The sequence below is a fragment of the Pteronotus mesoamericanus genome, unplaced genomic scaffold (assembly GCF_021234165.1).
Source record: "Pteronotus mesoamericanus isolate MK-2021 breed Mesoamerican mustached bat unplaced genomic scaffold, CSHL_Meso_final contig_303, whole genome shotgun sequence".
Classification (NCBI taxonomy): domain Eukaryota; kingdom Metazoa; phylum Chordata; class Mammalia; order Chiroptera; family Mormoopidae; genus Pteronotus; species Pteronotus mesoamericanus.
Window position 1 is genome coordinate 324,629 of NW_026555130.1, and position 15,450 is coordinate 340,078.

The 15,450-nt window shown below is 41.2% G+C and overlaps 1 protein-coding gene across 1 annotated transcript in view; it reads right to left on the reverse strand.

Annotated features, from left to right (window-relative positions):
• LYST (lysosomal trafficking regulator) overlaps positions 1-15,450 on the reverse strand; it is a 131,282-nt gene that overhangs the window by 22,007 nt on the left and 93,825 nt on the right. The window contains exons 41-45 of the mRNA XM_054575499.1: positions 12,220-12,286; positions 10,793-10,949; positions 8,396-8,536; positions 7,506-7,723; positions 4,102-4,332 (exon numbers count right to left, since the gene is read on the reverse strand). Of these exons, the coding sequence (XP_054431474.1) occupies positions 4,102-4,332; positions 7,506-7,723; positions 8,396-8,536; positions 10,793-10,949; positions 12,220-12,286 (814 nt within the window). The remainder of the gene's footprint in view (positions 1-4,101; positions 4,333-7,505; positions 7,724-8,395; positions 8,537-10,792; positions 10,950-12,219; positions 12,287-15,450) is intronic.

Consider the following 15,450-nt stretch of genomic DNA (forward strand, 5'->3'; position numbering starts at 1 on the left):
AGAAATCACCTGAAACAAACAACTGAACAATAGTGAGAGAGGAGCCTTATAACCTCAGAGACAGAAGAATCGGCTTTAGCGCAATCTGACTGGTAAGGAGTGCGGGAGAGGCTTGAGAAGGCAGGCAGGGTGACCACGGGCAGCAGCGCCAGAAGGATATTGAAACGGCCAATTGGATCTCCCCGAGGAGAGTGGTGTCTGAACCAGGGGCGGGGATCTCTGGCCTGCAGCACCGGAGCCCAGAGAGTACACAGAGAACAGCCATCTGTGAAAAGCGGCAGGGTTGTTCTCTGCCAGAGACGGGCGGTTGGAGATGCAGGGAGCTGTTTAAACGGTCAACACATAAATTTTTATTTGCAGCCACTTACCCTGGTCTCCAGCAAAGGCATGGGCAGAGTGGGCTGGGAATGCCTGAGGAGAGACTAGGGAAGGAAGCTTTGGGGAGAGAACTGAGAGAGTGGCCAGCAGGATCTCGGTGCTGAATCATCCCCCAGGCGGCAGCAGCCATCTTGCTCAGCCAGAGACCACTCCCCCTGAGCGGCAGCAATGTTAGAGGACCCAATAACCCCGCCCCCAGGTGGGATTCTGCCCCACCCTGTGCTGTCTAAGCCGCCTGCTGAGTGCAGAGTGGCAGCCACAGATAGTAGATCCCTGGCTAAATGGGGCGCAGAGAGATCTAGAGACACTTGAGGAGAGACTGGGGATGGAGGCTTAGGGGAGAGAACGGAGAGAGTAGCTGGTGGGATCTTAGTGCTGAGTCATCCCCCATGTGGCAGTGGCCATCTTGCTCAGGCAGAGACCACTGCCCTGAGCGGCGGCAACATGAGAGGACCCAATAACCCTGCCCCCCAGGAGGGACTCCGCCCTGCTCTGTGCTGTCTCTGCTGGCCTGCTGAGAGCAGAGTGACTAGATTAACAGCTGAAGGAGACAGCCACAGACAATAGAGTCCTGGAAGTCTCAGACTGTGTAAGATCAGACAGGTACGACATCTGGCATCATCAGAGGCAGATCTGGAAAGTAAAAACAGCTGTCTCCTACCATAGAAGTTCACAACACAAAGTCAAGAAATCAAGACAGATCAATTTAAGAACCAGAAACAAAAGAGAAGAGTCTCACAAATAATGGGAAGACAAAGAAATACCCCCACTCAAAGGGAAAGGAGGAATCCCCAGAAAGAGAATGAAATGAAATAGAGGCAAGTAAACTATCAGATATTGAGTTCCAAACAACAGTTCTAAGGAAGCTCAATGAGCTCAGTGAGCTCAAAGAGAATTACCAAAACTACAGAGAAACTACGAGGAACTTACTGAAAACTGTATCAGCATGAAAAAGGACATAGAAACTATCAATAAAAGACCAGAGGAAATGAAGAATACAGTTTCTGAATTGAAGAACACAGTAGAAGGAATCAAAAGCTGGCTAGATGAAGCTGAGGACTGAATCAACAAGCTGGAGGACAAGGTAGTAAAAAGCTCCCAGAAAGAGCAAGAAAGTGAAAAAAGACTCAAAAAGAATGAAGAGGCATTTAGGGATATGCAGGACAACCTGAAACATAATAATATCCATATAATAGGGATACCAGAAGGAGAAGAGGAGCAAGGGGTAGAGAACCTGTTTGAAGAAGTAATGATGGAAAACTTCCCTCATTGGAGGAGAAAGTCACACAAGTCCAGGAAGCACAGAGGGTCCCATTCAAGAGGAACCCAATGAGGCCCACTCCAAGATACATCATCATTAAAATGGCAAATATCAAAGACAAACAGAGAATCCTAAAGGCAGCAAGAGAGAAAGAGGTAGTAACATAATACGGCTCGCAGCTGACTTCTCAATAGAAACACTGCAAGCCAGAAGGGAGTGGCTAGAAATATTCCAAGTCATGAAAAGCAAAGACCTGCAACCAAGACTGCTCTACCCAGCAAGGCTCTCCATTAAAATGGAAGGCAAAATAAGGAGTTTCCCAGACAAAAGAAGGCTAAAAGAATATACCTCCACCAAATCAGCATTGCAAAATATGTTAAAGGGACTGCTTTAAGATGAATAAGAAGAGTCTATGAATATCCAGTTCCTTTCACAGTTGCCAATACTTGATATTACCAATATTTTTAATATGTATTAATCTGATTGTGACAATGATGTGTTATTTTAATTGTTCCTTTATTATTTGTTGAAACTAAACCTGTTTTTGTATATTTCTTGCCTATTTCTGTTATTTTTAAAAAGCTTTAAATTATTTTTTGGTATTCTTTATCCATTTATTGATTAAAGGTTTGTAGAATTTTTTCCCTAAAAAAACAAACAAACAAACAAAAAAAACTATTAGCCCTTTTTTTAGATGTGCAGCAAATACTTTCCCATTCTATTACTTGTCCTTTAACTTTTTTTATATGTATGTTACTATCTAGTCTTAAATATTTAATATAGTCATATTTCAATATTTTACTTTAGAGCTTCTGGATTTGAATATTTTACTTTAGGGTAAGAAAAATATTAGTTTGTATTTTCTCCTAAAACTCCTTAGACTCTACATATTGATTTTTAACTCACCTGAATATTTCTTGTATAATGTGTGAAGTAGGGTTCTATATTTGTTTTATTTCAAGTAATAGTGGTCCATGCAACTCATTTGTTGAATAAGCCTTATTTCCCCCATTGATCTGAAATATCAATTTAATCATTTATTACACTGCTAGACAGATATATATGTTTGTTTCTAGAATGCTCATTATATTTCATTGATCTAATTGATTATTTCTGTGTTGGTTTCATGTTGTTTTAATTGTTGAGAATTTATAATGGTTTTAAATTTTTTAATATTTTATAATTAACTTTGACATTTAAAAAAATAAAATCAATCTGCATTTAAGAAAGAAGGAAAGAAAGAAAGAAAGAAAGAAAAATAAAAAAATGGAACTCCAATTTTTTGCGACAACATGGATGGAACTGGGGGATATTATGCTAAGTGAAATAAGCAGCTGGTGAAAGACAAATACCATATGATCTCACCTATAAGTGGAATCTATTCAATGAAATAAACTAATGAACAAAATACCACAGGCACGGAAACATGAAGCAGACTGAAAGTGACCAGAGAGGATGGGGAAAGAGGACAATGGTGGAAAGAAGGGGAAGGGACTAGACAAAGAACATGTATGAATGACCCATGGACATGGACAACAGAGTGGGAATGGACTGTGGGAGCAGAGGATGGTGGTGGGATGGGCGGAAGGGAGTAAAGGGGGAAAAATTGAGAAAACTGTAATAGAATAAACATGATTTAAAAGTTAAAAAATAAAGTATACAACTAAAAAAAAAAGAGAAACAGTTGTCAAAACAAGGTCTGTGACAACTGTTTTCTCTTAAAATGGGGCACATATCAGAGTTTGAGCTACGCTGCTTTGCTTCACCCTAAGGTCCCTCACAACCCCTCCCTTGGCTTTTCATTTTCTGCGATTCCCCTCAGCCAACCTCCATGGGCACTTTACCATCCACGGCCTCCCATTTTAAGCTGCTTTTATAATGAAGAATTTAGTTGAGGATTAGAATTTATTTGACTATTAAGGTTTTCTTCCTTCATTTTTCTATTTCAAAGTAAAAGTTATTCCTGCTTCCTATTTTATGAGGCAATACTTCTTATCGTTACAGTCTGGGGAGGCCAAGGAATATGGAAGGTTCCTGTTAATTGTAACCCCAAACCTTCACACCTGTGGCCAGGACCTTTGGGGGGCAGTGATCGCCAGGGCCCTGCCGCACATGTGCACACTGGCACATCCACGTGCAAATGGTCTCCAGTCCTGGACAGTGCCTCACCTCTCTGCATTTTCCTGTCCCTGTCACTGCCTTGTGAGGCTTTCCCTGGTAGTAACTCTCAGAGGTCACTTTCTGACCTGACCTCCCCCAAGCACTCTCTTCAGATTACTAACCCGGCATTTGCTAAACACAGAACACAGCTGGTAACTGCAGGTATGTGTGCTCACGGGCTGGCACGTACACCTCTAGGTTGGGGCCGGGCTGTTCACATGGGGCCCCTACAGCCTCAGGGCCCGATGTTTCTGGAGGAGAATCAGTTTCTGCTGAATTCTGTTGCCATCCACATGACGTACCGGATAGGTGATTTCCTTGACCTGTTCTCGGGTCTCCCTGAAAGCCAGCTGCACTAACAGCCCCACGGCTGCAGGAAGCTCCCCTTCGATGTTGAGCTTGGTCCCAGGTCTGCTCACGTGAGCCGACTGGAACAGCTGACGAGGGGTCTGGCCGTAGGTTTTGATCATGGTTTCCAGAGCTCGTCTCTGAACTGGATCTTCAACTGCAGAGACATCCATTCCAAAATATGTCTGAAAGGTAAAGGGGGAAGGGAACCAGAAGTTTGTATAAAGCAAGATCGGTCATAACACCAAAGGGGAAGCAGCAGGTACTCTGTTCTCCAGTTCATGGTCTACTCTTCTGTTTCAGATGGAAATGCTTTTGATTAGGTTCATAATCATTAATGGACTCACTAAGATTAGAAATTAATATTTCTGAAGGGATGAGCAATAATACTGCATCTTGATTGGTTGGTGCTGATTGTTTATAAAATTGATTTTTACTTAAGACCAGAGAATACCATATAAGACTTCCTGTCTAATACTAAATTATTGAAAAAGTCATCTGTCCAAGGTAATTATAGGGAAAGGCAAAAATAAAGTTAATATACAATATTGGTAGGTTCAAGAGTGTGTCATTCAGGTTCTAATGAAAATTGTGAGTGAATCTGAAAGTGCAGAAAGTTCCAAGCTCTTTAGTGTGAAGGTGTCAGTATACTAGTTATGTGTACAGACTTCCAAAGCTGGCCACTGGCAGCTGGGGACAGATCTGTCAGGTTCTGCACAAACCTACTTGCCCAATTTACCTTTTAGCATTGTATCAGTCATTGCAAGTTTCATGTGCACACCTGGATATACTATTTCTACAAGTACCAAGATAAAATCTCACAGATCCTTCAGCAGGTTAAGTAGTTCCCGGCACCACTCCCTCCTAAGACCACTCCTAGTCAACTACTTGTTATAAATGCCCATCGGAGCGGGTGGCTCTTCATGGATGCTTGACTGCACGGAGTGAAAAGTTCAAATGATGGCGGGAGCCATCCTCAAGACAGAGCTCTTCTTTATTCATATTAAAATAGTGCTTCTTTACATTCTGTGGTGTCAGTTTCTAAGCGACGCCATAGATTAGTGAATGATGAATTGATGTCAAAAGCATTTCTATATTCTTTTTAAAAAATTAACATATATTTGTACTTAATTGCATGGCAGACATTATCCTATATAAATGTCCTCCCTTATTTATGAGGTTGGTGTTATTGTTCACATTCTACAAATTTGTCCATTTAGGTACAGAGAGACCGAGCTATTTGCCCGAGGCCACACAGCACGTGTCAGAGTCACAAAGCGAGGATGAGAAGTCAGTCCTGAATTCAGAGACTGTGCTGCACTGTTTTGCTCCATGAATTGAATTTTATAAATTTCTTAGAGCAATGGCATAAATTGTCCTTTTTAAAGTTCTAAAGTCCCAAAGAATTAGTGAAAAAAATTCTAGGAAGATGAAAATTGTGTGGTATATTTCAGCATGCAGATACTTTTAATGTGAAATTTATTTCAGAATAGTTGGAAAGATGGGGCAGGATTATAGGCACAGAGTATACTGAGGTTAATGTCAAAATTGCTAATTGCTTTTAAAATTACATTTTAGGTCAAATACGAAGTTCAAATATTACACCTGAAGCCTTGCCTTTATTTTATACTACTCTTAATTATAAAACTATTATTTGTCAACCAAACTGTATTATTCCCCCTTTCAGAACCCTTTGTCGTAGCATTTATCTTGTATTCGAATCATCAGGAAACCTGTCTTATTCTCTCTTCCAGACCTTAGGTCTCTTAGGAATCTAATTACCTTAGAGGTACTTAAAATAAGCAATGAGCCGAAGAGAATTTTATTTTAAAACTACTATTCAGGAATGTGTCTCTGGTATAAACAGGCCCAGACACAGAGCATGTTACTGCAGGTTCTAGGTGTGCATTTCAGCTGTTATTTGTTATAAACACTGATGAATCTACACAGAAAATCACACCTGAAGGGGAAGGACAAGTCCAATCTAATCCATAGCCTAACTTCAAAGTTAGGTAAACAAAGAGGCCGCATGTCAAGGCAGTACATTAATGGTTCATCTGCTATATTTGTTGTCTTTGAGTAGCCACTAGACAACGTCAGGAAATAGCTTTTTCCTCTTAATTTGCCCTTTGACCCCTCACTCCCTGAGGAATCTCCTTTGAGAGGCCTCATCTGGACTCCACTCCCACTCTCCCTGCTTGAGTCTTAGTCACCTTTACATTCCCAGAGGAAAATTAATGTTTCCTGAATACATAAGTTTTTGGTAGCTTATCTAACAATATCAAAAAGGATGGGTGAAAGTGTAACAGTGCCACTCCGAGGAATTTATCTTAAGGAGATAAAGACACACAGAAAGAACCTCAGGAATATAAATTTTAAAAGCAAACCAATACTAACTAAATATCCAAGAATGGGGGACTGGTTAAAGAAATTACTGTATAGCCGTACTTGGGAAAAGTAAGTTGTATTAATAGTATATAAATGGAATGATATAGAGAAAAAAGTCTAGAAGGTGGTTCTGGTATTTATCTCTGTAAGGTGTTACCAAAGTTGGTTTTTAAATTTCCTCCTTTTGCAGTCCGTATCTTGTACATTTTCCTAACAAGGCACAATTCCTGTTTCTGCAGTCAGAAAAAATGATGCCTCATTGAGACAGAACATGTCCACAGGACAGCGTGCCCAAAGGACAGTGTGCCCACAGGATTTCACATGACAGGTCCGGGTGGCTCCCCTGGAGGGGTCTGCTCACAAGGCTGGCCCTTGGCTGGGTGTGGGAACGTGGCTCTCAGGACAGCTCCCGCCACCCCTGACAGAGTGGCTCCCTGTGCCAAAATGGTCTGCACCGACAGTGTGGTTTGTGCTGGACACGTGCTTTCCTTCTGGGAGTCCAGAAGTTCCGTGCATGCGTGAGAGAGGGGCCTGATGACCAGCCCCCAGTCAGAACCTTGCGCATTGCGCGCCGAGTGTCCCTGGTAGGACATCACACGCACTGTCACAACTTGCAGAGAAGGAAGTGCATTCTTTGTGATTCCCTGGAGGAGAGTCTTGGAAGTTTGCCCCAGGCATCTTTTCCTTTTGCTGATTTTGCTTTGTCTGTTCCTGTAATAACCTTAGCTGTTAAGTCTGACCATTTGCTGAGTCCTGAAGTCCTCGGCCAACCTGGGGCTGGTCCTGGGAAACCCCGACAGATAGTATCGTACTTATTTTTAAGGAGGGGAAATATAAAACCTAAAAAACCTTGGGTAACAGTTTAGTGTCATTGCCAATTCTCTTTGATAACTTCAGTGAAACCGGATAATCTTTAAACGTTCAGGTTCTCCCTTATATAAAAGCAGATTATTTTAAAAGAGTTGCTTACAGCAGGATGGAAAACATTGATGGCCTGAACGGAAGCCTTCCCTTTCTGCTTGTACCCGAACACCAAGTCAATCCACTGACAGATGTTCTGAGACACGTGCTCAGACTCCAGAGCCTGTCGATGGATGAGGATGAAAAGGCGAGGGTCGTTACGTGCCCACGGCGGGAGGTTGACGTGATTAACCCGTTCACCATTCTGACGCACACCAAAATCAAAACCTAAAAAACAAGACTAATATTAATGTTTATCTCCCCCAAAGCATGCTTCATGCGGCCCACCGACAGGTCTTGAGAGTTCACAGAAATGGCTGCCGAATGCTATAAGCGGGGAAAGGGGCAGCAAAGAGGCCATGACACCATTGCTCACCCACTCACCTAACAACCACCACATGGCTCAGTCCTGTTCTAATCAGCTTGCAAATCTTTCCACTTTATCCTCCTGCCACTTTGTGTCATATCAAAGAAAAATCAGAAAATCACTGCCCATTGGATAATTCCAATATCCACGAATCAAATCTCCAAATGCAGTAAGTGCTTCAGTATCTATTCAACTGTCAGCTTGATTAAAATTAAACTAAGACTTGTATAAGTATTTCTGAATTAGTGGTGCTAATAATAAAGTTAAGATCATTTATATTTAGTAAGCATTAGTATTTTGTAGTTAAAAAATGAAGCTAAGCAAAACATACACACTTCTAGAATGAATGTCTGTCAGTGAACTTGATGGAAAGTCTGCAGGTCTGCTCTGACTTCATTTCTACCAAACATTCTGTGGACGGACAACTATGGACTTAAGTTCTAAGACTTAGAAAAGCTATTTTTATTTTTGGAAAATTATAAAATAAGTACAAATGCTCAGAAAAATATACCAGAAATGATTTATTGTCATACCTTCTCGGTTAACTAAGAACTCTGGGAGATAGAAAAATTCTGGGATAAGTTCTTTCACATCGGTCATGGATTCAAAGGATGAGAGACGCCAGGTTGTATTCATGGAATGAAAGGTTCTGTCTGGAATATCAAAGCTTTGATCTATAAAGAAATATAAATAATAATTAAGACACAAAGGCCTGATTTCATTTGAATCCTATCATAATTTATTTTTGCTACTCCAGAAAGGATCAAAATGATGTTCATTTTGTTTATCCATAGTTTAAAAGAGGTTATTCACCTATTCTTGGGAATAAATATTTCTATACACAATTTGAGACCATATTATAGTATATTATTTAAAGTATATATTGTTTTCATAATACATAAAACTAGATTAATTTATATCATTTGTTTAACTGATGACTCTCTACTCAAGTAGAAAAAGAATTCCATAAAAGCAGGGACCTGGCGTATCACCCACACGTAGCACATATGAGGTACTCAATAATGGTTTACTTATTGAATGAATGTAAGTAAAATTAAAGTTCAAGTGGATAAAACAGCTTTTTCCCCATCAGGAAGCAAAATTATTCCTTTACCTCTAATTGTTAAGACTTTTTCTTTTTTCTTTTTCTTTGGGCAGGAGTGCAAGAGGGGCATTACTTTTTAGATGTTCTAATTCTGTACTTTGCTAAGGTTTTCTGGTGCCGATTACGAATCACCAAGAGCTGAGTTTTGGCCCATGTCTCTCTGTCGACAGCTATCAGACTGTCTCGTACTAGGGCAGGCCTGGGACATGAAACGCACCCAAGGCAGCCCCTGGGAACAGCAGCATGGGTGCTCCCTGGGAACCGTGTTGTTCCGTCCACAACCCCTCCGAACTCACTGAAATTTGAGCACACTTTTTCATTTGGAAACTCTCACAGATGACTGCCAGCATCAAGCGAGCACGTTCTTTGATGAGATGCGCTCATTTAGTCCCAGCGCCGGGGCTGCTCTGCGAGCACAGCCCCATCACCTTTATTACTTTCTTATCTGGTCCGTCGAGCCCGCCAGCACTGCCTGGCCACCATGTAAAACCTGCGAGGAAGCGAGGTTTACAAATACGGCCTTCTCCTCAGAAAGTAGGGAGGGCCACTGGAAGAAATATTTACTAACTCACTCAGGAAAAAATGTTATCAATCTAAACGGACTGCAGAAACTTAAAGGCAATTCTGTGAGGCTACAGTGGAGACCCACATCCGGCATGGACACTAGGAAACTCTGGGACAAGACAAGACAAGCACAATGGTTCTGTTACACACTGGAGAGCTCTCAAACCACTTCCAAAAAATTCTTTTTTTTTACTCTGACAGCCACTTTTTAATAAGGACATTCACAAATCAAAACATGTCCAAAAAGACGATCAGAATAGTGACAGGTTTGGAAACCAGAGCCAAAAAGGATGGCTTAAACTGGGGCTGGAAGGCCCTTTACTAAGTACAGAACAGTCCTGTCTATTTGTGTGCCCCTGGCAGCAGCTGGGGTAAGACCTTGCACTCAGGAGCCTCTCGGCCTGATGTCAAATTAACCAAGGATAATTAGCCTGGGCACAAACAACACTGAGCAGGAGAAAGGGGTCAGGGCAGTGCTCTTCAAATATTTGAACAGCTGTCCTGTGGAACATTTGTTTTGTGTTCTTACAGAGGGACAAACATAAGAAAGCCGTTTTTACAGACAAAAAAGAGATTTCTTCCTCCAAGAGGGTGCAGATGAGTAAAAATAAATACAGAAGTAAATGGATGGATAATAATTCTACAAAGGACTGCAGAGGCCACAAAGAACCAACAGCCCCCGCCCCCAGCCTAAAGCTGTGGTTCCCATTGGCAGCCAACAGGTGAGTGTGTGTCTGCACACCGGTCAGTTGGCCTCGTTCTAAGCATCTTCCAGCCCGCAGGCTGCCACTTAAAATGCCAAAGTAGGGGATTATTAACTAGAAAGTTACTATGGCAAAAGTTACTATGGGGATTATTAACTAGGAAGTTACTATTATTTATTTAGGAGTTATTTATAAGAAATCACAATAGCATTATTTCCCTTTAGGACTCAAAGATAACCGTGATCTGAAATAATTATTAAGCTGAACATCTTTAAAATGTGAATTGCATGCACTTTTAAAAGGTAAAAGGGGTCAATTTTATGGTATGTGAATTACATCCTAATTTTTAAAAGTGAACTGCATTTTATAAACTTAGATATGTTTAATTTGGAGCTAAAATTTAAGACATCAGCAAGATGATTTGGCTTACTGCAGGTGTTCTGAAGAGAATTTTGTTGAAGGATTACATAGAATCCTTTTTCCCGTGGTTTGATTGGTCCAAGACCTTCTCAGGAAGTCGGCCAAGTTTTCCTTCGGCAGCTCTGACACAGCCTTACCTTGATAGGCCAGGAACATCCTGGTGAAGGGCGGCATCCGGACCAGGAAGTGCAGCACCGTGCCGCTGTTGGAGTAGTGGGAGCCGTAGTGGTACGGCTGCACCGGCGGCAGCGGGTCGTCCTCTCTGGCCCCTTTGCGGTACTCTTCCTCCAAGTACTGAAGGACAAGGGGGACCCAGAGAATTCATGCCGGTGAGCTCCACGCAAAAGCCTCCCTCTTTCGCTTTTCCATCCTTCCCTACCAGCCCTGTGATACCGTTCTCTGTGGCTGCCCTCCCCTCGTGTTCAGACCTCAGCCACCTTGAATGTCTGGGGGCTTCCCCTGGGGCGCCCCACTGAGGCCCGCCACCTGGAGGCATCTCCCAGTCCGCACCCTCCCTCCCAGCGCCGGCCCCACTAAGGTCTCCTCCTGTCCAGGCTGATCAAGCAGCTCCTGCTGCCAGGGTCATCTGCACTCTCCCAGGGGGACTCAGGGGTGATGCTCGGTTCTGTCGGGCAGTGCTTCTCTAGCAGCGGAGATGCAGCAGAAATGGAAAATCTGTATCACAACATTGGAACTCTAGCTATAACATCTTACGGCTGTTTGGCAGGTAGTTACACCGAAATAAAACATATGGAGACTCTTCATGACTCCTATCTTCCCATCACAGAGTGGGAGGCCCAACTACGTATTTAGTATCTGTCACTATTCTCTTCTCCTACAGCGCCTGCCTGGCTCTGGTAACAAAGTCATGCGACAGGGATTTTCGGGAGTCACTTCTCCCTGGCCCCCACAGCACTGCCCCATTTTCACTGCAGAGTACTATTAAGCTGCGACAGTTATAAGATGCTTGTAGGGAACTTTCTGGAACTCTGACATGATAATGTGGTAAATTTAAGAAAACTCCTCCTATCTGGATACTGTTGTGAAGAATGCAACATGTTTCTAATGAGTTTATTTAAATTTGAAACAGAATTTCATTAATATTAACTTCAGAGAAATAGGCCATTTCTTTCTCTTTTAAAATTTTAAAATCTGGTAAATTTCTGCTAATAAAGTAATGCAAAACTGACTAAGAATAATAAGGGATTATGATGTATCACAAATATACTAATATTGTTATAGAAATAACACAGGGACGATGCATCCCTGGAAATCTGTGATTTTTATAAGGAATATAGTTATTTACGTATTTCAGTATCACAATGGGTTACTAGCTTCCAGTTTAGGTCACTATAAGTATACTTCTTTTTCTGGGCAAACTGTTTTCAGAGAATTGAGACAGAGTAATATTCGAAATCATGCAATGATTTCCAGTTGCCTGTCAATCAAAGCACAGGAAGTGATAAACAAAAATCAATACTATACACTTAAAATTTATAAACACAAGTCTATAAAATGAAGCTCCAGTTTTCATTTATTGAAAATGAGGAAAAACTGAACCTACCTTGTATGTGTCCACATAACGATCTTCCTTTTCTTTATACTGCACAGCTATGGGCTTGGAGAGAGTTCTATAAAGGAAGAGATGATGAGAAGTGGAAAGTATTCTGACGCCGTCAGGATTAAGCTGCCCAGGAGTGTGCATCATTCAAGTAGATAAGTGATTGACAGAGCACTTGGCCCTTAGTTTAGGCTTGCACATGTTACTTTGCAACTAACAGTCACCATTCAAAACTACAATTTCATAGACTGTTAGAGTAGGATTTTCTAAACAGACCCACGCTGGTATTAGGAATCCCTGACGTGCGAGCAACCACCACGAGAACAGCACTGCTATTCCTCTACTGGCTTCGCCCTCTTCCTCCAGACTCGTGATGGGGGCTGCCTGTGGCAGCTGAGTCCTGCCAGGCCCTGGGCTTCTGTCCCCATTTCCCAGACTTTATTTCCCAGGCAGTGAAGCCTGAAGGGCAGCTGGGACAGGAAATAGGATCATGAGATGTTACATAATTATTAGGATGGTTAGTAAAAACTGAAGAAGCTACATACATATGCTTAAAACGACCGAGTTGATATTTGGAGTGTGAGTACCAAAATAAATATTTTGCTATCTAATTCACAGATCATGAGTGATGCCATGTGTGACACATGTGGATGTGTCTGTGCTGCTGTGCACACTGCACCAGGGAGCCACAAGAACTCAGGGAGGAGCCCTCACTTGTACGAGAAGAAGCAAGAGCTGATCCTAGGGGAGCTGGTCTGGCACCGGGACGGGGAACCTGAAGTTTCAATATCTGGCACTGTACTACAGCAACATCAAGACTTGCCCAAATTGCAAAAAGTCAGGCCAGCTGTTGCTATATTTATTTATTTATTTTTGGTCATTATTTCCTAGGGATTTGCAATTAGTGATGGTAAATACACTAATTTTGCTTTTGAGACCTTTCTAATCTTAAAAACTTGGTTAAAAAGTAAAAACAGCTTTACAGAATAAATACGAGTCGCATCTCAATATAGGAGAAATAACGTTTATGATCCCAGCAAGCAATTTTTTCTAAATTGCATAAATAGGTTTTTTTTTAACACAAGTAATATTTATTGTTGTGGCTGAAAATCAGAAATTACTGATGAGCAAATAGAAAAAAAGACAAAACATCAGCCACACTGCTATAAGCCACAGGTACAACATTTTGGTATCACCCTTCCAGATGTTTTCCCGCATATCTGCGTATGTGTATTCACTTTTTAAAGAAAAAGAACAGCTTTCTCTACCTATAATGTATATTTGTATGATATGATTTGTAATCACTGCAACATTTAACAATTTACTTTAAAACATGATGTAAGGCGTGTCCTCAAGGCTGTCTTTCAGGTACAAACAACATGATGATTCGATATTTGTATATGTTGCAAAATGATCACCACAGTAAGTTTAGTTAACATCTATCACCATACAGAGTTCTGGAAGTTTTCTCTTGTGCTTAGAATGCTAGAGATTTACTCTTTTAGCAACTTTCACACAAGTAATACAGCCTTATTAACTACAGTCACCACGCTGTGCACTCCATCCCCAGGGCTTATCTATTTTATAACTGAAAGTTCGTATCTTGTGATCTCCTTCATCCACCCCTTGTCTCCGGACTGGCAACCACCCAAATGCTCTCTGTATCTACAAGCTAGGTTTTATATTTGTTTGTTTGTTTTTGTTTAGATTCCACATATAAGTGAATTGTATGGTATTTGTCTTTGTCTGACTTATTTCACTTAGCATAATACCCTCAAGGTCCATCAATGTGGCCACAAATGGCAAGATGTCATACTTTTTTATGGCTGGATAATATTGCATCGTATGGATATACCACCTTTTCTTTATCCACTCATCTATCGATGGACACCTAGGTTGTTTCCATATCTTGAAACCTGCCTGAACTAGGCATAGATAGCTATTATAAATAATGCTGCAATGAACATAGGGGTTCAGATATCTTTTTGAAGTAGCATTTTCATTTTCTTTAGATAAATACCCAGAAATGGAATTGCTAGATCCTATGATAGAGCTATTTCTAATTTTTTGAAGAACCTCCATATTGTCTTCCACAGTGGCTGCATCAATCTACAATCTCACCAACAGTGCATGGGGTTTCCTTTTCTCCACATCCTCACCAATATCTGTGACTTCTTGAGTCTTTTTGCTAATAACCAGAGAATATTTTTAGAACTAAATAAAGAGATTATTCTCTCATCAACTATGGCAATTTGGTAACTCTAAAATGCAACTCATTCAGGAAAGGCAGGATAAAAGCTTAATTCTTTTCCTTTAATTACCAAGTTTCAAAAATACAATATTGGTGCCCTAGTTATATCCAGTGACAATCAATGAGTTTAGTTTTGCTTTGTTTTTGGGACTTTTAAAAAAGTATTATGATTAAGTATTTTTTATTTACATGTGTTTCAATCAGCTGTAGTTATTAATCTTTTTGATGCTCCAATTGCCATATCTTTGGCAGTGAGAGCCATTTTCTAGCTGTCTCCTGAGTTCTTTATTTTTTCTAATTGTAGTAAAAAACACACAACATACAATTTACCATCCTAACTGCCCTCAAGTATACAGCTCAGTAGTGATAACTGTGTACACATTGTTGTATAGCAGGCTTCTAGAAGTTTTTCATCTTGCAAAACTGAAACTCTATACCCACTGAGCTACAACTCTCCCACTCCCCTCCCCATCTCCCAACAAGCACCATCCGCTTTCTGCCTCTGTGAGTTTGGCTGCCCTGGACAACTCACAGAAGGGAATCACACAGTGTCTGACTCTTTGTGGTTGGGTTATCCCACCTAGTACATTGTCCCAAAGGCTCATCCGTGTTGTAGCGTGTGACAGGCCTTCCCTCCTACTTAAGACTGAATAATATTCCATTGTCTGTATCTACCACATTTTTGCCACCCATTCACTCATAGAGAGACACCTGGGCTGCCTCTACCTCTTGGCTACTGTGAATAATGCAGCAATGAACATGGGTGGGCACCTAAGGTTTTTTGATAAGACTATATTGGTTTCTTTGCTCTCTAACACAAATTAGCTCAGGCTCACCTTGTATGTTTTCTGCTAATAAACATAGAGGAAACAGGAGAATAGGAAATCACCATCTTATAATCTCTAGTGAATTGAGTGACTCAAGCAATAATCATCCATGAAAGAAACAAGTTCACTAGTAGCCTGAACCCACGTATCAACATG